This window comes from Mesoplodon bidens (genome assembly GCF_964165515.1).
Source record: "Mesoplodon bidens genome assembly, contig: HAP1_SCAFFOLD_960, whole genome shotgun sequence".
Lineage (NCBI taxonomy): Eukaryota > Metazoa > Chordata > Mammalia > Artiodactyla > Ziphiidae > Mesoplodon > Mesoplodon bidens.
Window position 1 is genome coordinate 43,422 of NW_027671442.1, and position 24,469 is coordinate 67,890.

General features: G+C 40.8%; 1 protein-coding gene and 1 pseudogene across 2 annotated transcripts in view; one reads left to right on the plus strand and one right to left on the minus strand.

Moving 5' to 3' along the window:
• Nucleotides 1–4,168: 4,168 nt before the first annotated feature.
• LOC308611337 (centrosomal protein of 78 kDa-like) overlaps nt 4,169–24,469 on the plus strand; it is a 30,011-nt pseudogene continuing 9,710 nt past the window's right edge. The window contains exons 1-8 of the transcript in view: nt 4,169–4,277; nt 5,329–5,438; nt 7,669–7,843; nt 9,836–9,949; nt 11,937–12,000; nt 14,933–15,011; nt 15,116–15,471; nt 20,382–20,507. The product of the transcript in view is annotated as a centrosomal protein of 78 kDa-like (transcript). The remainder of the gene's footprint in view (nt 4,278–5,328; nt 5,439–7,668; nt 7,844–9,835; nt 9,950–11,936; nt 12,001–14,932; nt 15,012–15,115; nt 15,472–20,381; nt 20,508–24,469) is intronic.
• On the minus strand, nt 12,753–14,838 carry LOC308611338 (transcription initiation factor TFIID subunit 7-like). Its single transcript, XM_081260160.1, has one exon. It carries the CDS (start codon nt 14,665–14,667, stop codon nt 13,618–13,620), a length of 1,050 nt encoding a protein of 349 aa, XP_081116286.1. The 5' UTR covers nt 14,668–14,838; the 3' UTR covers nt 12,753–13,617.

Here is a 24,469-nt window from a genome sequence, read left to right on the forward strand (position 1 = left end):
TCAGGGTGTGCGGGGAACCCCAGAAGGAAAGATGGAGAGTGAGTGCCATGTAAGCACACTGGTGGTGGAGTCCTCTAGAATGGAATCGGACAGATCTTTCTGGCAAATTTACATAGAACTTTAAAACTCTGTGACACTCTTATGGACAGAGGTCCCTGAAAATGTTGAGCCTGCATGAATAATCAGGGGTGTTCTCTTTTAAGACCCTGGACTCTTCACCAGCGTCTGTTGAATCTCACTCTTGAACATATATGTGAGTTGAAAGTTGCAGGAGTACAGACAGGTCCAGTGGCAACTGGCTTGATAGGACCTGCCGTGTCCACCCACATCCCCGGGCCTGGCCCCCACTCTGTCCTTGACCTCGGTTTATTGGCCAGAGGCCCAGGTCTGAGTCAGCCCAAGCATCTTCCTGGTTGTACCTGGGATGCCACCACGAGGCAGGGCACTGGGGCTTTCCTGACGGTCATAACATTAGCAAAACTGTAAGGTATTTGGTGGTTCGTGGTTTCCAAATCGCATCCTTTCTGGATGGGACTGCGGACAGTGTTCCTGACCCCAGCGGACACGGGCAGGAGGACTCTGTATCCTCCTGAGAACTCGCCCTGCCTGTCGACTGCTTCTGGGCGAGAGGGTTGATCACTCATCTCCAAGTTGGTTTCAGGAGAGGTTCCACTTTGCCCCCAGTTTCTTTGACAAACTGCACTTTTTGGGTTTTGTTTGTAATGGTATAACAATGGCTTGTCGTATCTGCTTCCGTGATGCTGGGATTCTTCCCCCCACCCCTCCGTACGTTACCTTCTTACAGTCTGTCACTATTTAAGTTCATTGGAAACGTTTTCATCTAGGCCTGAGTTCCTCCTTGGGCCATGCATTAAGAGAGATTTGCATTGAAGAATTAGGCCTGAGATGGTCCCTTCACCTGTCCCGTAAATGGTTATGTGTTGAAATAACAGAGTAATTTGTCACAGCGACCGTACACTCACCTCCTCGGTGAAATAGCGCGCCTACGAGGCTTGGCCGCACACGCTCGATATTGCCCCGTGTCTTTAGAAGCAAGCGTCGCGTGCACGGGTGTAGTCCCCCGCACCTCTCCTAGGCCTCTCCACGATGCTGTCAAGAATGATCATCTCGAAATTGTCCGCTTGCTCCTCTCCTACGGTGCTGTTCCTACCCTGGCTACATACTCAGGTAGAACCATCAAGAAAGTGAACCACAGCGAACTTCTGGAGAAGTTCTTAACAGGTAGGGCAGAGGTCAAGACACGGTCTTGTTCAAGCATCTAGACGGTGACTTCACAGCCTTTCACCTGGGTTCCCCCTACCCCCACCCCCCCGTTTACTCTAAGTGACCCTTTACTGGGAAAAGCGGCCCAACGTTAGTCTGTCAAAGAAGAGATACGTACTTTGAGTTTCGCGAGGTGGGGGGCTGGAAAACTCTTAGCTAGCCAGGCTAGCTTTTGTTTGGCAGGCTGGGGCGGTGAGGCGGGCAGTACCTCAGGAAGGCGGGTGGACGCGTGGGGAGGTTTCAGTCAGATACCTGGAGGCGTGTGCAGTGGGACTTGTCAGGAGGTGACACCAGCCCCAGCGTGAGATGTTCCCGAACTCCAGCAGCATTTGCCTCTTACCAGCAGGCGTTATCTTGTTTCTCTCTCTCTCTCTCTCTCTCTCCCCCTCTCTCTCCACACTGTTGAAATAACCTGCAGGCTCCTGACGACGGTAACCCCGGTTGCTCTTCGGAGTTCTCTGGCAGCTGTGTGTGTGGTGAGCAGCCTTGTTCGTTTCAGTTGGGCTTGTGGGGGTGGGGGTGGGGGTGGGGGTGGTGCTGTGAGCAGGGCTTGCTTGGGAAAGAATTTTTCCAGGGTCCTTTTTGGAGAACAGCTGGAATCTTGCTCCAGCTTACTGACCTCTCTCTTGTTTGCCCCCCCGGTTAGAACCAGATGATGAAAGTGGTTACGATGTTTTAGCAAATCCCCCAGGACCGGAGGACCAGGATGACAGCAACGAGGCCTATGGTGACCTATTGGAATCTGAATTTTCCGAAGACCCCGTTTTGCCGTGTTATAACGTCCAGGTGTCCGTCGCTCAGGGGTGAGCGTGGCCAGCGTGTGGTCGAGAGCCAGCCCAGCTGCTCTGTGGGGTGGCAGGAGTTAGAAATCCCCTTCAGCAGATGAGGGTGGATGGGTTGGGGGGTGAGTGAATTCCTCACCAAGTGTCCACCGACCTCACATAATGCAGTGGAACTTTTCCAGAAAAGTTTGGGGGATGGGAGGGCTCCCCAGCCAACTGCCCTCATTGGAACACACCCCTAGAGCCCAAAGGACACGGGAGTCAGCGACTGCAATTGCACAGTTTCAGTCACTAAACTCTTGGGGAAGGGATCCTCCCCAAACGGCTACCATAGGGGCCTTCCAAGGCGCGTGAGGTCCACGGGACAATACTGATGTGTACCCTCTTCTCGTATAAGATTAGAGAAAGCCGTATGTGGCACCTGGGATCTTATGTGTCTTCAGATTTGCTTAGATCGAGTCTTGTCCCCACAGTCGGGCCACTGTGCCCCATGACCAACCCTTCGGAGTGAACACATCAGGAAACCTTGCTCTGCTGTGTGTTGACCCCGGTGCTTAAGGAGTAGCATCCTCCTTGGACTCTGAGGCTGGGACCGTGTCTGCCTTTGTGGTGACATTGTATTCGGGATAGAGATGATAAAGCGTGGCAGGGTATCAGGAAGGATTGTACCACCTCCCTTCTCGAAAAAGCCTCACTCCCGGCAGCATTGAGGGGCGGGTTGGAGGTGTGGGAAAGGCAAGGAAAGCCAGGTGACCTCGAGTGTTTCTCATGCTCTCTCCGTGAGGGCCGGAGGAGAGGAGAGGTCAAAGAGGTGTTTGCCATCTCCCTTGGGTTGGCATACAGACTGGTTTTCCCCAGTGACTAGAACGGGGTGCACTTACTTGGAGAGGGGTGACCTGAGTTGTGGCCAGAGCCAAGGCAGCACTGGGGTGGCCTGCAACGAGGCTGGTTCAGGGGCGCTGCTCCTGCTTTTGTCTAAGTTGGCTGATCTGCCCTAGGTGGTCTCTTAACACATGCACATGAGTCCAGAGTTCCCCCGCTAGAAGTAGATCTTCTGGGCTTCCCTGGTGGCACAGTGGTTAAGAATCCGCCTGCCATTTCAGGGGACACAGGTTCGAGCCCTGGTCCGGGAAGATCCCACATGCCACGGAGCAACTAAGCCCGTGCGCCACAGCTAATGAGCCTGCACTCTAGAGCCCGCGAGCCACAACTAGAGAAAGCCCGTGCACAGCAACAGGCCCAATGCAGCCAAAAATAAATAAATAAATAAAATTAAAAAAAAAAAAAAGTAGTAGATCTTCTAAGGACAGTGAGAAGTGGGGTGGGGGTGGGGTAATCAAAGTGGAAGTAGCAGGCCCTTTCACCGCCAGGAGACGGGTAGTTTATAGTTGGGAGCGCCTCTAATTTTGCCGGAAACTCAAACCACTGTCCTTTCTCTGGTGTAGGCCTCGTAACTGGCTGTTGCTCTCAGACCTGCTCAAGAAACTGCAAATGTCCTCCTGCATAGTCCGCTGCAATTTTCCAAATGTGGAAATTGTCACCATCGCGGAGGCCGAGTTCTACCGGCAAGTGTCAGCAAGTCTCTTATTCTGTTGCCCCAAAGACCTGGAGTCCTTTAATCCGGAAAGTAAGGAGCTCTTAGATGTGGTGGAGTTCACGAACGAGCTTCAGACTCTGCTGGGCTCATCCGTGGAGTGGATCCTCCCCAGAGACCTGGACTCAGACGACGCCTGGTGAGCTCGCCGGGGCCCGCCGTGTACAGTGTGTCATGGTGTTAATCCTTGTGCATATGTGTCCTAATACGACTATTTCTGTAAAGAAAGGACACGATGAGACACGACTCCAGTCGGAAGGACTTTGAAACATGTTTTTTTCTTTTTAAACTTTTAAGTCAGTTTTTATGAAGTTGTTAATAAAGTTTCTTTACTTTTCAATGTACACATGCTTCGGAATATGTTTGTTTTTACTCGGAACAATTGTTTCTTTTCTTTTTTAAGGAGAAAAAAAAAAAGGCAAAGGAGCTCCACACTTTGACTTAATTTCATACAAAGCTCCGACGACAGAGGCCATAACTGTTGAGAGTTGCTTTGGGGGCAAATTAAACCAGTAAAATTTTAAACTCTTCCTCCATATTAAAGGGATTGAATAAATTGGCCACTTTGGTGCACCTGTGTCCTGCGAATTGTCCAGTTGGAGATGGAGGTTTAGGAAGTGAGTTTCAGTCTTGTTTAAGTCTCTTCCCATCAGACTGGTGTCGTGATTTCCTACACACCATGTTACTTCCTGTCTACCTTTCCTTGGTGTTGTTCATGCCTGGATTATCTCCTGTACCTGCTCAAACCTTGGTCCATTCTCATTTGTACCATGGAAGTTTGTCATGCTGGATACTGTCAGAACTAATTTTACTTAAGTTTGTGTTAAGGTGCAAAGCACACGTTTTGTATATTTTCTGTTTTTTGTGTTTGTCTATATTTTATGGTTTAGCTTCAAGAAATATTATGGGAAGGGAAATAGCAAGATGTAAAGAGCAAAAAAGTCATCATTCTCTTTCAATTGTTAGAACATCTATCTGCAATCATAATTATGATGCACTGTGGTATGTGTTAAAATAGTAAATACATGTAACGTCCCGTAGGAGCAGCAAACTCTGGTGTTGGTGAGGGTGTGTCATGGAAGTAATCACAAAGCAGGTGACTGTTGGTTGGGGTCCTGAAACATTAGTGTGCCTTCCCTGTGTCCAGTAGTGGTCTGGAGGGGTCAGGAAGCCTGCCTTTGAATTTGAGGGAACAGAGGGTTTGAGGTCCTCTCTCTTCTATTGCTCTAGTACACTGCATAGCAGCAGTATACTGGGTTTACAGTTGACGTTTAAATCGCTGATTGATCATTAAGATTGGGATGTATCTTTGGAAATGAAAATAGGAAGAATCGTATGCTTTTTTTTTTTTTCTTTTTTTTCCTATATCTGAAAAGGTATGTAGTACTTTGCTGAGTGGTTGGGAATAAAGTTTGCAGTATTCAGTGTATTCAGTTTTAGTATCTAAATAGAATTAAACTGTTGCTGTAAAGTGGAATAGCACTTTGTTATTGACAAGTTTTAGAATGCATCTGTTCGTCAATTACCTGTTTGGGAAGATTGTAGTTAATGATTTTGAGAATGTGGCTATAAACCTCCAACTGACTCAAGAAAAGCAAATAAGTCAAGATTGACAAATGTATAGGCTCTTCATCTTTTGTGTGTGGGGGTTTTTTTTTTTCCTTTTAGTTATTTGTCAAGGTATAAAGAATTCTATCACACTTAAGACAAGTTAAGTAAACGTCACGGGGTGTATTCTGACATGGCATGGAGCAGATCACATGGCCTAGATCTTAAAGGTGATTTTATGTTTAAACTTTCATGAAAACATATGTGATTGAAACACATTAATATATTGATACAGAGGGCAGTTAATTTTTGTCTTTTTTTGTGTGTGTGTGTGGTACTGTTGTGGCCTCTCCCGTTGCGGAGCACAGGCTCTGGACGCGCAGGCTCAGCGGCCATAGCTCACGGACCTAGCCGCTCCGTGGCATGTGGGATCTTCCCGGACCGGGGCACGAACCCATGTCCCCTGCATTGGCAGGCGGACTCTCAACCACTGCGCCACCAGGGAAGCCCTAATTTTTGCCTTTTGATACATGTGAGCACAGCTTTCATTTTGCTGAAAGAATATGACCAGTTTTCAGTTTGGGATTCTACCATTTAGGAAAGATAGTCCACTTAATTTTAGAAATAAGAGATTTAATATATAATACCTAATAATACTTTTATGTATTTTTTTACTGAAAACATTTATTGTAATACTGTGAAGAAACTATGCCATTCTAGTCTTCAAGACTTAAATGAATCAAGTGTTTATTAGCTGTTGTAGTTTTTAAACTAATAAAAGTCAGTACATCAGCAATTTGTAAATACAGTTTTTGAAATAATGCCTTAACAACTTTACAGTGGTTATAATGACTGTATTTAGGCCTAAAGTTAGTTAATAATTTGACATGAAGGCTTTTTAATAGTTTGATGGTGCAGATCAGGGATAGGTAAACTCTGGCTGGTGGGCCAGATCCAGCCCGTCGCCTGGCTTTGTAAAGGTAGTTTTTCTGGAACATAGTCGCACCCATTGTTTACGTGGTAGTTATGGCTCCTTTCACCCTACACCAGTGGGGCCGAGTAGTTGCAACAGAAACTGTATAGCCCACATATCTGGAAATGTTTAAATTTAGATTTTAAAAATTGAAAACTTCTTTGAGCCTATACAGGGCAAGTCCATTGACCCCTGAGGTATAAAACAGGAACTTGGGTGCGGAAGCCAAATGGCCTAGGTTCAAATTCCCTTTCTCCCATTTCATAGCTAGTGACCATGGGCAAATCACTTAACCTCTATGCCTCATTATGAGGTTTAAATGCACTTATTTGTATAAATAGTGCCTGGCACATACTAAGCTCTGTGTAAGTGATTGCTGTTGTTTCTGCTTGGAGCTTTAATAAGTTATTGTTAATAGAAAAATGACACTAATGATTTTCCTTATAGAGTAACAAAGGCACTTTGAGTCTTTTACATTTTCAGGAATGTAATAAGACTTTTTTCATTGACAGTCAGTGTTCCCTGTTACCAAAATTTACTTTATGAATATAAAGAATTGAATATCTTCAAGACAGTACTTTTGCTTAAATGTCAAACCATTATTTTCCCAAGGCACATCAAACTGGCTCTGCATAGTCCAGGCCTCTAAAGCTTGTGTGCACACCCTAGGTAGCATGTGAGATACATTTTGTAAATATAGTTTTTTAAATAATGCTTGAGACTTCCCTGGCGGTCCAGCAGTTAACACTATGTGCTCCCAATGTAGGGGGCTTGGGTTCGATCCCTGCTCAAGGAACTAGATCCCACGTGCCTGCCATAACTAAGAGCCCACATGCCACAACTAAAAGATCCGGCATGCTGCAACTAAAGACCCGGCACAGCCAAACAAACAAACAAGCAAATAAATAAATAAATCTTTATAAAAAAATAAGTAAAATAAAATAATGCCTTAGGAGTTAGGAAAAGAAAATATTAGAACATTTTTACCTTTGTATTATTTTTAAAAATCTGTGTAGTTTATCATGTACATAAATTATATGTATGGAACTTTGTGTATATAATTTGTTAATAAATAAGATGCATATTAAAAAGTTTTCTTATGATTTGCCCAGTCAGGTGTTTGGAGGCCATTGGAGGACAGGATGATGAAATATAGGGCCTCAGCAAAGATAGAATTTAGAACCAATTCCCTGACTTAGAAGATAAGGAAAATAATTCATAGACTGTAATTGAGTTGTCCAACTTTACATAAGTGTTCAGAAACAGGAAATGCAGTGGCTAGAATCTAATCACTGACCGAGCAGAATCTGGGTCACTCACTGGACTCGTAAACCAGAAGTGACTGTTGAAGTTCTCAGGTTGATGCTCCTGGCATATATGCTTGATCTGTGTGTGTGTGTGTAAATCTCTGACATAAGAAGCCATACTCAGGCACACCCTGTTTCCTTATTCAAGCATCTTAATTTCATCCCATTAAATCTTTGAAGTATCAGACTACCAGAAGGCATGAAGAAACCTGGGCTGAGAGTCTTCATTCCAGGAGACGTGATCTTGACTGCATGGCTGGTTTGAGGCGCATCACTCTGAACTGCAACCCGCTCATTGGTGACCTGGGTGCAAGTGCTTTGGCAGAATCTCTTAGTGAGGATTTATGGCTTAGAGGGAAATTCTAAAATTGAAAATATTGAATTTTTAATATGCTTAGCTTTTGGCATGATACTATTGTGATAGGATGTTTTAAAGCCTCATTTTACTGATAGCTTTTATTTTGCTTTTCAACTTTCTCTAAGAGTTGCATATATCCTTTACAGAAAATACAGAGTTACAAGAGAACCTATAATTTTAATACCCAGATATAATCACTGTTCATTTTGGCGTATATACTTTCAGTCTTTTTTTCTTCTACAAATATATATGTACACTTAGGGATTACAAAAATAGAATTGTAGTATACTTGCTATTTCACATTCCTGCTTTTTTCACTTAAAGATGTATCATGTAGTATTGCGTCGTATTGATGTCCCATAGTTTAATCAATTCTTTGCAATTCTATTTAGACAGTTTGCTTTTCCCTGTCAGAAACAATGTGAATACGTTGTATATACATCTCTGTGTCCATCGGGATTACTTCTGTAGAATAAGGTACTACAAGTGGAATGACTAAGTGTGACCTATTTTTAAGACATTTGATACACATGGCCAAATTACCACCCAGAAAGGCTATGCCAATTTGTAGTCCACCCCAACAGTAGATGGGAAGCCTGCCTCTCACAAACACTGGCCTGTAGCACTTGTAAAAAAATGTAAAACTACAAAAATGAGTACCTGTCCATTTTCTATGCAAGTGGGATTACTCCAAATTTTATAACTTTTTTCAATTAATTTAGTATGAGCATTTTAGCAAGTCAGTAAATTTGCATCTCCTACATCATTTTTTGTGATTGTTCAGTATTCCATTATATGAATATGCCACAGTGCACATAGCTTATCCATTCTTGTATATAAGCTTTGTCCAGTTTTTCAGTTACAAATAGTACTCTGATATATATCCTTACCTATATCTCTGACTATTTCTTTTGGTTAAATTCTTAGAAAGAGAGTTGTTGGATCCAAAGGGTATAGACATTATTTAAAGGCTTTTCTTACAGAATCTTGGCTTCATCTGATAGGAGAATAACCACATTTTGTTTTATTTTGTATTCATCTGATTGACTGGTGAGGTTTACTGGCTGTTTGTATTAATTTGGCTATTTGGTTAATTATACCCTGTGTCCATTCTTCTGTAGTGAGAGTTTGTAAGGGTTGTATCATATCCTGTCAGATCCGTATGTCTGACTTGCTATTTCTATGTGTCATGGGGGTGTTGAAAGACTCCAGTTATTTTAATGTGATGGTCCACACAACACTTAAACAAAAGACTCATGATAGTTTCCTTTCATGTAATAGTTTTTAATCCCTGTGCTTTAGTGATGATCCCTTTGGTTTAAATGAGTAGGTTGTTCAGCCCCAGAACTATTAGAATTCATGATCAGTTTTTCTGGGTTTTGTCTGACCTTTTACTGCGAGGGTTCTTGACCATCCTACTTTCATGATAGGTTTTTAGTATGTATTCTCTATTCACACATTGTTGAAAGTTTTTATTATTTGTATCCTCTTAGATTTGTCTTTTTTTCCTCTAAAACTAACAGTTATTACATTTCTTCTCTTTTGTTTTCCCCTTTGAACTAGTTTCAAGTGTGATTTGGAGCTGAAGATCATGATCAAAAGAATGCAGTGCATTTCTGAGCTCCACCAGGTTTTGCTTGTGAGGTTTACATGCCCCTGCCGCCCTTGCTAATTATGAACTGAGATTCATTTTGTGATGCTTTTTGCTCATAGGTTATATACAGTTATTCTTCAGTTCTGTAATTGTAAAATACGTTGTATGATTTATTGGTACTAAAGCCAGGGTTATCACTGCACATCCAAGAAGAGGTTTTTAAATTGGATTATGCATTATGTGTGTGCATATATGTTTCTGTTTTTTTCCATACCCAAAATTACAAACCTGCCATGACTTGTCTTGTGCAGGACTCTTCCACACGTGAGAAAATGAGAGTTGTCTATATGTTAAATCTGTAGAGTTAGCAAGTGACGTTTGTCTTTCATCGAAAGCACTTGACCTGCAGCAGTGCGGCCTCACCAGTGAAGGAGCAAAGGCTTTACTAAAGGCCCCTGAAACCAACAGAACTCTGCTCGTTCTGGATATAAGAAAAAATCTGCTTGTTGGTATGTGGTCACTTTTTTTAAATTGATGAACACATAGCAAAACAAAAACAATTTGTTCAGGTATTGACAGTTTTTTAAAACTTAATGTGTTTAACTTTCCTCATCATATACAGTTGGCCCGTGAACAACGTGGGGTTAGGGGTGTCGACCCCTACACAGTTGAAGATCTGGGTATAAGTTTATAGTCAGTGGTTCCACATCTGTGGATTCAACCAACCTTGGATCATGTAGGACGATAGTACATATGTATTGAAAACTATGCGTGTGTCAGTGGACCCGCGAGGTTCAAACCCATGTTGTTCAAGCTTCAACTGTACTTTTCTAGTGTTGCACTTCCCTTATGTTTTTAGCAGCTACTGTACTAACTAAAGTGAATTATACTTGTCAATTTTTCTTATCTCTACTCTGAATAGAGGTGAACCTAGATACTAAGCCTGCTTCCACCAAGAGCATTCTTTCTTTCCTGTGCAGCCTCTGAATTCTTGCCAGGAGTACTTTATTCATTTGTCAGATTCACAAGTAATTTTGTAATCATCTTCTGTGTGCCAGATACGGGTTTAGGGACTAGGGATAAAGCAGTGAACCAGACAGACAAAAGTCTTGCCCTCATGGAACTTACATTCTAGTGAAGGACATCAGATAGAAATGAGTAAACAGATAAGTCATATAATTTTAGAGAGTAGGAAGTGCAAAACTATCTTAATGTAAGGAGAGTGAGGGAGAGCAGGTAGGACTCCATTGGATAGGTTTGTTAGGGGACAGCTTCACTGGAGAAGTGGCATTTGAACGGAGACCTGAATGAAGAGAGGAGCAAGCCATGGAAGATGTGGAGTAAGCACATTCCAGGACAAGGAGGCAATGAGTATGTAGGCATGTAGGTGGGTGGAGTATTTAAGGAAAAGCAAGGAGGCCAATCTGGGCAGAGTACTGAGTGAAGAAGAGTGTGGTATGACATGAGGTCAAGGAGCTAGCCAGGGGTCTGCTCTTGTAAAGTCTTGAAGGCCAGAGTAAAGATGTGGATTATTCTAAATGAGTAGAGGGGTTTGAACTGGAAAAAGGCATGATCCAAATCGTATCTGAATAAGGTGACCTGGTATAGAGAAGGGACTTGGGAGGATAAAGAAGAGGAACAGGGGGCTTCCCTGGTGCCGCAGTGGTTGAGAATCCACCTGCCGATGCAGGGGACGCGGGTTCGTGCCCCGGTCCAGGAAGATCCCACATGCCGCGGAGCGACTGGGCCCATGAGCCATGGCCGCTGAGCCTGCGCGTCCGGAGCCTGTGCTCCGCAACGAGAGAGGCCACAACAGTGAGAGGCCCGTGTACAGCAAAAAAAAAAAAAAAAGGAAGAGGAACAGGGAGACCAGTTAGGAGACTATCACAGTGCTCCAAATAAGAGATGTTTATGGCCTAGGTTAGGTTGGAAGTTTGCAGCAAATGAAAAGTGGTTGAATTCAGGTTGTGTTTTGAGGGTGTAGCTCTCAAGACCTGCAGATAGATGTGAGGTATGAAGGAAATAGTAACAAGGAGACAAGTCGTTGATGATTATGTGTGCAACTGGGTAGTATCACTTAGAAGAAGGGAGCTGATGGGAGGAGCAGCTTTTGAGGGAATATCAGGACTTGGTTTGTTATCTTGGATGCCCTGGTTTGATATCTTAGATGCTCTTTAGGTATCTAAGCGTCTGGACGGTGCTCAGACTGTACTTTGTATCCAAAGGTATCCAAAGCCACTTCAGATGCAAAATGTTTCAAGTTGACCTTTGCTGCTGCCAAAATAGTAGCCACTGTGGGCAGTCTGCAAGATGGCATCTTAGGTTTCTGAGGAAGAAATTAGAATACACAAAGGGGGAAATAAGTGTATAATTATATAATGTAGATTTCATATTTAAATGTCTGGGAAAAGCAATAATTAGTTGCCTTTTGGTTTTAAATGGAAATAGCCACTCATTGGAAAATAATTACTCTAATTTCAATTCATTTTACTTTAGATCATTCTGTGATGAAAACAGTTACCAAACAAGTTCTCCAGATAGAAGGAGTGCCAAGTCAGAGGTATATAGCATGTTTCAGTTCTCTTGGAAGAATTTCTCTTTAATGGCTTGGTTTTCTTTCTTTCTTAAAAGAAAATTATCAAGGTACTTTCTGCCATCTTAAAACTAAGATTTGAGTCAAATCAAATGGCTTTTCTGTTTTTGAAAATGTTGTGTGATGCTTTAATTTAGGTTCCCAGATATGCAGATTGAAAACCTTTTAACTTTTTATTTTCTGTAACATATTATCGTTAGTCACAAATAGTCTTTTTTTTTTTTTGGTGATAAGAATGAATAGCAGGAGCAGCATTTGTGAAACCAAATCTAATATGAAACTGACTCTTTCTTGTGAGTAAATTTGAATATTGAAACAGCAAAACAATAAGGTTTAATAAAAAGCAAAATAAATTTTTTATGTTTATGATCTGCCAATTTCCCAGAAAGGGTTTTGTGGTGACTTTAGTTATATACCAGATACATTAAAATCACCAGTGGACAACACATCTTTTATTCAGGTGCCCTCTGAAAGTTTTAAAAATTTGTTGACTTCGTAACAATGAACGGTCCACTTTAAAATGGTTAAAATTATAAATTTTCTGTTTTGTGTCGTTTACCACAATTTTTAAAAAATGTGTTGTTTGAAGATTTTTGGGTTTTATAAAGGTATTAGCATAAAAATGAAAAATTTAAAAGACCACCTCTAATCCCATTATCCTATCAAGCAATATTTACATTTTAATTTTCTCTTCCTGCTGTCTATAAACATAATTCCACATAGCTTCAATATAATTTGCCATTCTTATCTTTTCATACTAAATTTAAATTCTGTGATTCATAGTTATACTTTTTAACATTGCATTCACATGGTTTCATTGAGTAGGTCAATTTTTTAAATTGGTGAAAAATTGGAAATAACCTCAAATAAACTATTGTAAACATCTTCATAAATACAGCTTTTTTTTTTTCTACTTCAAGTTGTATGTTTTTGATTCTCTATTAATCAACTTGCTTGGACAATAGTGTATTAAATAAGTTGTTAAGAGTGTTTATGAAGTCAAAAAAAAGCTTATGATCGTCTGCCAATTGTTATTTCAAGAGTGATATTTTATTTTTTTTAAGGTGAAAATTACTTGCTTTTATTTATTGTTAAAACAACTTTATGAAATGATTTGCAATGCAAAATGTGGAAAACTGCTTTGAATAACTGGGAAAATAGCTACAGCATGGGAAAACGTATGTAAACAAACTTCACTGCCACCAAACTAGAATCTACTAATTTATCTCAGATGGCATCACAGAGTAGCAATGGCAGCTTCTGGTAAACGGAGAAACAGCAGCAAAGTCCTGCAGTGAAGCTGTGATTAATTACCAAACTGAACTGTTCACTCCACTAATCCTACAACTTCCCTACATTTATCTGTCTATACATTCCTACTTACTACAGGACAAACACCCACCGAAGTGGTTCCAAAAAACAAATGAGATAGAAATTCACAATTATAAAACAAATCCAATAGAAGGCAGTGGAGGAAACTGGGAACTACTGCAAAGTTTTACTGTCTAGTCCAGGTGATGAAAACAAAGTTTTTCTTTCAAGGCTGACCACTGTCAGGAATGAAATTAAGTATCAAAACTCTCCTCACTTCTCTAGGAGTGATTCTAGCTCTTCTTGCAAAGAGCTGAGCTGCTCCTTTTCTCGGTCTTCCTTTTGTTTCAGTTCATCCAGCACAGCCTGAAATCTGTTCTTGAGAGCCAGGTTCTCCACTTTCATGATGAGATCCTCCTGTCGCTTTGCCCTGTCCTGGGTCTCTTGGAGCTTGCCTTTCATGTTATCAATCTGTTTCTGAATTCCCATAACCAGCTGATTAGTTCCCTCGTTTTCTTGGTGGTGTTCATCTGACTCATTTAGCTTGTGCTGTAGCTGCCTTTCCAGATCTTCCTCAGTGTCAATGATGTTTATATCTTCTTCATCTTGATGCTGTGTCTCATCTTCATCTTCACTGCTGCTGCTGAGGTCATTGAATATCTCCCGAAGCTCATCATGTTCTAATGAGTCATGGCCCTGCCTGTGGCCAGACATTCCTGGGGAAGAGATATCAAGGCCTTGACTTTCTGCTTCTTTTGTTTCATCTTCAGCAATTATTTCCCAACGGGTACTGACAGCTTCAGCATCTGTGCTCAGCAACCGCTTTACTTCTTTTTCCACATCTGGAGACTCAATATATTTCTTCTTTGCTGTCTTACGGAACCTTCTCTTTCTGACATTTTTTAGAGGCAGAGTAATTCCATGGTTCCATATAAACTTTTTCTCTTTGTCCTTATCCTTTTTCTTGCTTGCTTTGGGATCAGCAGTGGCAACTGGTTCCTCAACAGGAGGATAGAGATCACCATCAGCTGTACAGACAAGCATCTGAGAGATATCAGCTGTCTTGTAAAAGGTTTTTTTATCAATGGTTTTCAAACTTTCCATAACACATGGCAGATCTACCAATTTTGACGCCAATGGGACCTGGTCCACTCTGACAATTCCATGACGCCCATCAGGGTGTAACTCAATTGTCAGTCTGTCCTTCAGGTTGACATGACCAGACTGTATCGCCCGCCTCACAGTAGAGGCATACTCCGGAGGTAGGCGTAAGATAAACTGGCTCTCTACTTCGTGAGGAGCATCATCTTTGCTCTTACTCATCTTTACTTCTTTGTGACTCAGTTTTTCTCTAATAACCACTTGTTGCACTAAAAAATTTCAGCTATTTCAACAGAAAGACCAGTTCTTTATAAATTGACGTCTTTAATTACAAAGAGTTCTAGGTAGAAGAGCAACTAAGCGTCTATTCGGAATTAAGTTCCAAGTCTTTCTAAATATGCTGTGACAATACCAGTCGTTAATGACGCATTGCCTTACTCAGGTCCATTTAAATCTGTTAGCTGCAATGCCAAGTTCCAACCTCTAGATAGAGGTTGTCCTGCCGCTGCAGGACAACGCAGGGAAAGCAAATGGCGGCTCCTACGGAATGATTTTCGGCACAGAAAGTAAGGCTCAGCAGATACTCCCAATCCACAAACTCTCCCGGAACAAAGATACGCAAAAAGCGGGGCGTAGTGAGCTCTCTTCGCCTCGGGTACTTACAATCCAGTGACGGTTATAAGTCCAGTTTCTCCGGACAGGCGCGAGCGGGAAACGAAGCCACTCAGAGAAAGGCGGCCGGGAGCCGAGAGTCTCCTTCCGAATTCCTTTGTTCTTCCCGGCACTTGGCAAAGCGATCCGCTGATTATCGGTGAAACGGCTGAGGACGGGCAACGCGAAATCTCGCCAAGAACCGCAGCTCCGAACGCCAGATTCTGCAACTCCGCAGCTCAGGCGGCCTCCGTCCGTTACAGCAGACCTAGCCGAGAAAAAACAGCTGCGTCACCACGCGAGACCGGCAGCTGCTGTGAGTCGCAACACGCCTCGGGCGGAAGTGCGAGCTGCCCCAGCGCGCGCAGGCACAACGTGCGATTAAGCTATCCGGCGTCTTGTCGTCTCGCGAGAACTTAGCCTTAAAGGGATGAAGACTTTCGCCAAGAGCTGTTGGTTTAAAAGTATTTAGAGGAAACGGTTCTAAGAAGGACATGGATTCTCCCGCGCGCCTCCGCTACCCCCTCCGCTAAAGAGAGTGATATTTTAATAATCAAATAGTACATTCAAAGAAGTTAAGATTTGTGATATCACACTAATTAGATATTATTATTAAAAATTTATATCCTATGTAAAGCATTCTTAAAATAGCTACATTGACTTTTGCTATGATATTAGAAATGGAAGGATATATAAATAAAACATGTATATGTACAACGTATTTGGAATTCTGTAAAATTAGTACAGAATAATAGGGCATCATGGAATGAGAACAGTTAAACATTTTTTTTTAGTTAGCATGATTAAACAAAGTGGAAATGTAACTGCAGTATACAAGCTCATTGAGCTCTTTTAAGAGTAATTTTATTTCTTGGGCTTTTTTTTTTTGTATTTGCCTCAGTTATTTGGAGACATAGAGGTAAGCCAAATCAGTATCTGGGTATATACCTAGATCCAGGGGAGTATAGGGGTGAAATAATGGTGTGAATTGTGTCACATTTATATTGTACTTATGTATGCCTAATAAAAGATGGGAACTTTTATTAGAAATTTTTTAATCTCCTAACAAGAAAAGTGTAATTTTAAAAAATTTTAATACATATATATATATATATATATATATATATATATATTTGTGTGTGTGTGTGCGTGTGTGGTACGCGGGCCTCTCACTTTTGTGGCCTCTCCCGTTGCGGAGCACAGGCTCAGCGGCCATGGCTCACGGGCCCAGTCGCTCCGCAGCATGTGGGATCTTCCCGGACCGGGGCACGAACCCGTGTCCCCTGCATCGGCAGGTGGACTCTCAACCACTGCGCCACCAGGGAAGCCCTCCTATATATTTTTAAGAGGCATGTAAATCACAGAGGATCGTGTGGTGATTATCAATAAGCTACACTCTATGAAATATTTGTCCTATATTACCGAATACACTCCATTTTACCCTGCATCCTAATGCTGCTAAAATATAGTAGAAAGCAGCAGCATAGCACAGGGAGATCAGCTTGGTGCTTTGCGATGACCTAGAGGGGTGGGATAGGGAGGGTGGGAGGGAGGCTCAAGAGGGTGGGATATGGGGACATGTGTATGCATATGGCTGATTCGCTTTGTTATGTAACAGAAACTAACACAGAATTGTGAAGCAATTATACTCCAATCAAGATCTATTAAAATAAATAAATAAAATAACATAAAATATAGTAGCTTTGAAGGATAAATATAACCATTTTAACCTATGATGTTTGTTTTCAGTAAATTCAAATTAAATATTTAAATGTGAATTTTAATATATGGCTTGTTCTAAGTAAAATATTAACACGTAGGTCTAGTTTTTGCAACCAAATGTTTCCTATAAAGATACTTGCCTCTTTACTACTGAAATATAGGGTAAGTCTCCACATTTCACTCTTTCATCCAGTGGGTTTCATTTGTTTTTTTGTGCGTTTTCTATATGAAATCAAAGGGGCAGTGAAGGTTGACAGGCTTATAGGAGGGTAAAATTGACTCACCTACCCCCCAGCAACTTGCAGCCTTATAACTTGTATTGTTTTTACATAGAAAAATTCATCTTAAATTTAACTTTTGGTCTACTTCTGAAGATTCTGTTTGGCAGAAGTCATGGGTGTATCTGTGTTTCTGTGTCCTTGAGATTCAGAAATGCCAAAGGTGTTCTAAGATTCAGGAAACTTGAGTGTTTCTGCATGATACATAAAATGTATCATACTTTGGGATTTTTTTTAAACTTTTATTTTTGCATTTCTGCACATCTCAATACTTTTGTTTTAGTTAAAATAACTTGTTACTGTAGAGAACTTATGTTTTTTAAAAATGCTGGCTTATGGAAAACCTTTGTACAAAACCGATCCTCTTTTTAATGGGCTTGGCATCGTTGTCAAGTGCCTTTTTGATTCCTTTCGACGTGTGCACGTGTGACATTTGCTCTGTAGACCTTTGGTGCATCTTGATTCCTTCTTTTCATGCTTTGTCAAACGTAGTCTTGGCCGCAAAGAAGCCTGTAAGTAATGGAAGGAAATACTCTGCTGGTAAAGAATGTTACCCTCCTGAAGCGCTACCACCTGGAGTGTCTGGTTTCCGGCCATTGTGTCCTGCAGAAAGTGCAAAAAGCAACAGGTAACCTGTTTGCATTCCCTGTCTTTTTCAGTCATTTAGAGTTCTTTATTTTGGAACTTGTATTATGTGGGTGGTCTCTGGTATTTTGTGTAGAGGAAAAAAGGTAACTCACACATGGCTTCTGCCTAATGAGCCCTCTAAGGAAGAAAAATTAAAAGTAATTGGGAGTTTCAAGTTGTTTCTCAAGTGTCACAACAGAGGTAACTCCGTGGGAGTCTTGAGGAGACTAAAATGATCACCAATTGTGCATGTGAGAGAAGTTTGATTAAAGGCAGGTGTAGTTGAGCGAAGCCCTACAGCACAGAAGTAGGAATTTGGATACGTATGAATGGGAAAAAAGACATTTTAGGCATGGGAAATAGTTTAATGCAGAATGGATGAAAAATGTGCATTAGACCTATTCTAAATCAACTGGCTTATTAACTCAGTAAATCAGATTTAGTGAGTCAAACTAGCATTAGCTGATTTCTTATCCAGGGGATAGCTGTTCATAGTAATTTTTGTCACAGAACAGTAAATAAAATGGTTGAATTATAGCTTTAGGCTTGCTAAGTGAAATAGATGGCTCTAGATGATCTTCAGGTGACTTACTTGGTAGTAATCAGGAAATTGGGGATTAACAATTGCTTAAGAAAACAAAGAGAATTGATTTTAAATAGTACTTGAAGTAGTTACTGTGTAAAATATCTGTTCAGTTGCTCATGTTAAATGGATGTTTCTAATCCCCACTGGACAACCGACTACTTTTTTGCAAATGGTAATGTGAATTGCTGTTGCATAAACTATAGTGTTGAATCCCCAGTGTTTGCACTTGAGTTTCACAGCTCTGTGGTTTCCTGTCTTCTTCCTGAGACACTTAATCGCAGGTCCATCCTCCTCACACAGGGGGGTAAATTAGAGAACGATTAATATCACCATTTAAAGAAGTGAGACTGAAATCTCAACCATCCTGAACATAGGAGCTGAAGGGGCCTCTCAGCAGTTCAGAGAGTGATTACCAAGCCAGTAGGCTGAATTCTGTTCTGTTTTCTCCGTAGCAGAGCCCTCCAGGTCCTTGTTTTGAGCTTATTTATTTTTATACACAATTCTGTATGGATACTGTTCATACTACTAAATAGTTGTATTAACTGGGTTTAACTGGTGATGTATTTACATGAAGATCTAACTTCGTTTTGTTGCTATCTTTTTAGGGGCTTTCTATTCATCAAAGCTCGTGATGTATGTAATCAGTTGGTGGTGTGTAGCTATCATATTTATGATATATAGGGCTTGAATTGGGAAAGGTGGATGGTCATTCTTCTTGCTTTTTAAACTGACAGAGCCTTACATGAAGCATTTCCCTCTCTGAAATAAATCCATGTAAAACATGTTTGGTCGCTCTCCCAATGCAACTGTGTAGTTGTGTGGATTTGGCGCACAACTGGCAGCCTTGTGGTTATGTCTGTAAACAAGGAAGCCTGTTTTCCAGTCCGCAAATCAGCTGTTACCCAGTGAGACGAACTTGACTGCCATTTCTGACCCCTCACATGGAGCTGTCATACTCAAGAATGTTCACATGTTTTCAAGAAACGTTGTTTGCGGGCTATATGTACAAATTCCTGATCTGAAAGCCAATATAAAGCAACATCTCCCAAACCTCTGCTCTCTCACCAAGACCACACACATTCCCTCGCTTATGGCCTCGTGGCAAGCTAATACTGTCAGTATCAGACTCTCCTTCCCAGTGGTCTTGGGAGACTGCATAGTTGCTCTGTGAAAGGCACCACTGCTGAGGTTGAGAGAAGAGCATCTTGGGTGTCAGTCCTGGCCTTGCATTCCCAGAGAGAGGGGTGTGCACCTCGTTCTCCTGTTAGGGTTTTCCTATGCTGCAGGGTTTGCTGCTTGTTGTCAAAATGATGTCCTAGTGACTTGTCTTCTGCGTGGTTTATAATCCCAGCACAGTTCTTTATGATCTGTAGACTTTTATGGGGTTGTGGCCAGGTCAGTTTTTAAATGTTTGGAAATGTCCTATTGAACAACATTGCAGTGGCAGTGAAGCTTGCTGGGAGAATTGTTGCCGTAGTTTTGGCTTAAGGGTGGTGAGAAGATGAAATTTTTGATGGGTCAGTTTTAGTTGTGTATGTGTATGTGATTTATTTTTTTAAATTCTAATGTCTATTATTCACAGCTTAGATATGTTGACTTCCTGATTATTCATCAGTCCCTTTACTGATGTATTTTCCTCTGAAAAACTACATTTTCTTCCAGACTGTTTTTGTCTGATGGTGAAGAATAAATTTTTCATTTGCAGTATAAAGTTGATCTGAGAAAAAATGTTTACCTTGGATCTTCACTTGGCTTCTGTGAAAGAAACGTAATAAAATAATATGGGCAATTCCCATTACTAATCCTAACCACGTACAACAGAGGTCTGTACAGTAACATAGCAAAAATAAGTTCCTGTACTTTTACTTAGTCATTGCCTGTTTTACACTAAAGAGCAGTGAGAGACATTTATAAAGAATGATACCTCAGATCACTTTTGTTAAATGTCCTCTAATATTTGGATATTTGGTATCTGGCTTGTGTTGTCTTTTATACAATCTTGTCTTCTTTCTTTGCACTTTAGTTTAACAACTCTGTGGTTTCCTATCTTCTTCTTGTGACACTCAGGTCCATCAGAATTTCCTGTGACTGTGACAGTAGAGAGTCCTTCCTCCTCAGAAATCGAAGAGGTCGATGATTCCTCAGAACGTGTTCAGGAAGAGCCAGAGAAAATCTATTTGAAACAAGAAGTATTGCAGGTACAAAGTTATCACTTTAAAGCTATAGAGAAGATTATTTTTCAAACGGAAGGCTGATTGCAACACAGCACAGCTTGTGTGAGGGTTCTGTTTTCTCCTCCCATCTGCGTTGTATCCCCTTGAATGGTTCCTTAAGCTTAGACCAAGGTGAATGGTGGACATTTGAACTCTAAGAAACTAAAATCAAAACATGTCGTTAGTAATATATTTTCCTTTGCTTAGAAGCTTAGTATTTTAGATTTAGGGAGAAGCTTAGTGATCATAAGATAAGGAAATTGAGTTCTGAATGAATACAGTCAGCTGATTCAGTGCTCTTGTTTTACAGATGAGAAAATAGACAGTTCTAGTTGAACTCTCTTTTTATAAGAGGAAAATATGGCCTCATTTTAAATAAAAGTAAAGTTGAAAAAAGTTTTGATGTTGATATTCTCCTTTCCTAAAATCAAAAATATCAAGAAGCTACATTCTATTGCCAAATAAACCTGACCTCTAATGTCATTCCATACTTTTGTTTGTATGGACAGAAAAGAAAAATTGATTTTTATAAGAAATTTTTGCACCTCAAAATTAATATATTTATTTTATTTCAACTTTAATGCAGAGCTGAACATTTCTAGTAAATAAAGGAACACCATTTGGGGGGGACCTTGTCTTTGTGCTACAAAGTCCATGTTTAATTTTTTAAAATTATTTAATATGATTTTCTCTTCGTATGAAACATGACACTTGACAGGTTTCAGAACTAATTATCCCATTATTGTAGGACTAGGGGAACTACTCTTTGATTTTCAAAAGAGAAAGTTAGATTTTTATTTTTTAATTAAAATTAATGATAATATAGAGAAATTTTAAGAAAAGAACTTAGAAAATTATGAAATGTTAGAGTAGGAGAAATCTATAGTTCATGTAGAGTTACTCCCTTTCGTTTTATAAATGCGCACCTACAATTTGTAGAACGTAAGTGGTTTATTAGTAAATGGCAGAGTATGACTAGACCCTAGAGCATCTAACCCGCATTCCTTGTTATTTTAGATGTGGTATATTCATTTCCTTCACGAATAGACCATGAGATTGTATTTGTAAAAGCAGTAATAGACAGTGGGGAAGTCCAAGAAGTTTAAACACTGGGACCACAGAATAGCAGATTCAGAATGCACTGAGAACCCTTTTAGCTCTTCTCTGTTTTGACAAGACACTACAATGATGGTATCAAAGTGTTTAAGTATATATGCACACAACTATCAAGAGATTTCAACATAGTTTTGAAAGAAGACAGGTGGAAGAGTGTGAAACGGAAGCAGTAGAACAGAGGAAAAGCATCACCTAGAATATGCACAGGGACCACGTGCAACTGAGGAGGATTCTGACCCCACCTGAAAAAGTAGCCCCATGCTCAGGTGCGCATGTAGGAGAGAGGGTGGAGTTAGTTAAAAGTGTGACCAATAGGGGAGCTCATTGAAGGGATGTGTTTGGAGGAGTGGACTCCCTGCCCCGCCCTAACCCTCCTGAAATGAGATGATTTCATTTTGAAGACAGTGAAACTGGCGAGAACTGGGGCAGCTACTGTGAGTTTTTACACCCTAGAAAACTGTTTTTGGGGGAGATCCTGTTACAGTTACTCCCCGCTTCTTCCTGCATAAGAAGCCAATCAATCGTTGACTTCAGGGAGCTTTCTGCGCTCATTCTTAAATAGAAAATAACTGTCATTTGCCTGTTAGTTGAGTAAAGCTTACAACATGAGAGAGGGGGAAAGAGTGCAAACATATCCTAGTAGGACCAGGGACAATTTAGGGCACAGAATAATTTAAGAAAAAACCCTAATTAGCATCCTGAGAGAGGTTTAAAAAGAGCTAGCAACTATAAAATAAGACTAGGGTATTAATGAAAAGGAGAATGGTCAGAAAGCAAGAGAGGTCTCCTGGAAATGAAAATATGGTTGCTGAAATAAATTCAGTAGGAATTTAAAAAATTTCTCAGTATATAAAAAAGAAAGACCCAATGGAAAATGTGATAGAAATATGTTAGAGAGGCTGCATCTGGGAGATCCCACATGTTACTATTAGAAAGTCCAGACCCAGAAAAAAAATGGAGGGAAGCTGTCAAAGGGCAACAAAATTCCCCACAGCTGAAAGTAGACATCAGGCCTCAGATTGAAAATAGTTATGCAAGATGAGTAAGAATAGACTCATACCTAGGCACCCTTCATTGTGAAACTTTCAAATACTTAAAAAACTAAATTAAAATAGAATAAAATACTGAGAGGATACATCCATTCCAGAGAGAAAAATACTGGTCACCTAAAAAAAAAGGTTACAATCTGACTTTATCATACTTGTCATGAGCACCATGGATCCTGGAAGGCATTAGAAAGATACCTCCAAAGTTTTTCAGGCACATAATTTTCACCCTAGGGGTTTGTATCCAGCCAAACTATCAGTCATAAGTGGAGGCTGAAGAAGATATTTTGTACCCAAAGAAATTTGAAAAATTGACCTCCTGTGCTACACCTTAAGCTATTTATAGACATAATCCAGCAAAATGAGGCAATAAACCAAGAAGGAAGGTAATAGGGGATTCAGTACAGATTGCAGCTAGTCTAGAGTGGAGAGGCTTCTATTGATTGTGTGATTGAGAGCTTAGAAACACCTTGAGGCATATCGTACTTACTAGGTGTTAGGCACTGTTGGAAGGGAGGAGGGAGAGGAAGAGGAGAAGGAACTTGAACTCCAGAGGAGAAAAGGCTATACGGACATAAAGCTGAAGCACACTGAACTATGGTTGATTTTTAACCTACTATTGGTGAGGAAGGGAAGAATCCACTTCAACTTGACACTATAGATGTCCCCCTTTTCAGTGACACACAGGGGTAATGACCACCTATCTAATTTGTTGTCCAAACCGGAACTTGTCCAAACTCCTTACACTTCAATAGTGTAAGGAGGCACTCTAATGCTGTAACATCAGGACAACAGGTATAAACTGGAACAGCCCAAGGCGGCTTGGGGTATGTGGTCACCCTGCACAAGGGCAGTGACACTGGCACAGTATGGAACGAGGTATAGTCTATACACAGAGACACAGTACATATGCAGTGGGCAATATTAATTTCATTGTAATAATGGCAATACTGTCTTGGTTTGCAGCTTTTATTGCCAACTTGCATGTAATCACAAATAACTAAAGTAAACTATACTTAGTATGTATTAGTATTAACTTGGTATGTACTGAAATGTATTGTGTACTAGTATGTACTTAGCATATATTAGGCTCTAAGTGTTTTTGCATATATTAACTCATTTAATCCTCTGAATAGCCTTATGAGGTTGGTGCTAATATCATTCCCACTTTTGAGAGCAGGAAGCTAAGTCAGGGAAGGAACTTGCCCAGGCTGTACCTAATTTAAGGTTGGATCGAGGCTTTGAGTTTAGGCTCTCTGCCTGTTCTCTTAAACCTTACTCCGTACTGACTCTCAAGTAACAGAAGACTTAACTGCACATAGAACAGAATATAAATTTCAACTTTGACAACGTAACAGCTGGGTTTGGAAGGTAGACAGGAGGTAGAAAAAAGGGAAGATGGTAAGAATGTCCTCATTTTACAAAGCGTGATGTTGAGAGAGCTTCTAGTTGATCAACAATGTAGGTTTTTAAGTATATGACTACAAGTCAAAGAGATCATGAGCAGTGGAATAACTCATGATGACATAACTTTACTGAGCAGTGTGGACATAGGAAAGAGTGTAGAGGAACTAAACCCTTACTTATTAGTAAGTTAGAAAGTGAACAGATAACGCCTCCAATTTAGTGAGAAAATAGTCATGTAAGAGTATTACTTGGACATGGAGAAGAATTCAAAATAACAATAGTTGGACCTCCCTGATGACGCAGTGGTTAAGAAACTGCCTGCCAAGGCAGGGGACACGGGTTCGAGCCCTGGTCCGGGAAGATCCCACATGCCACGGA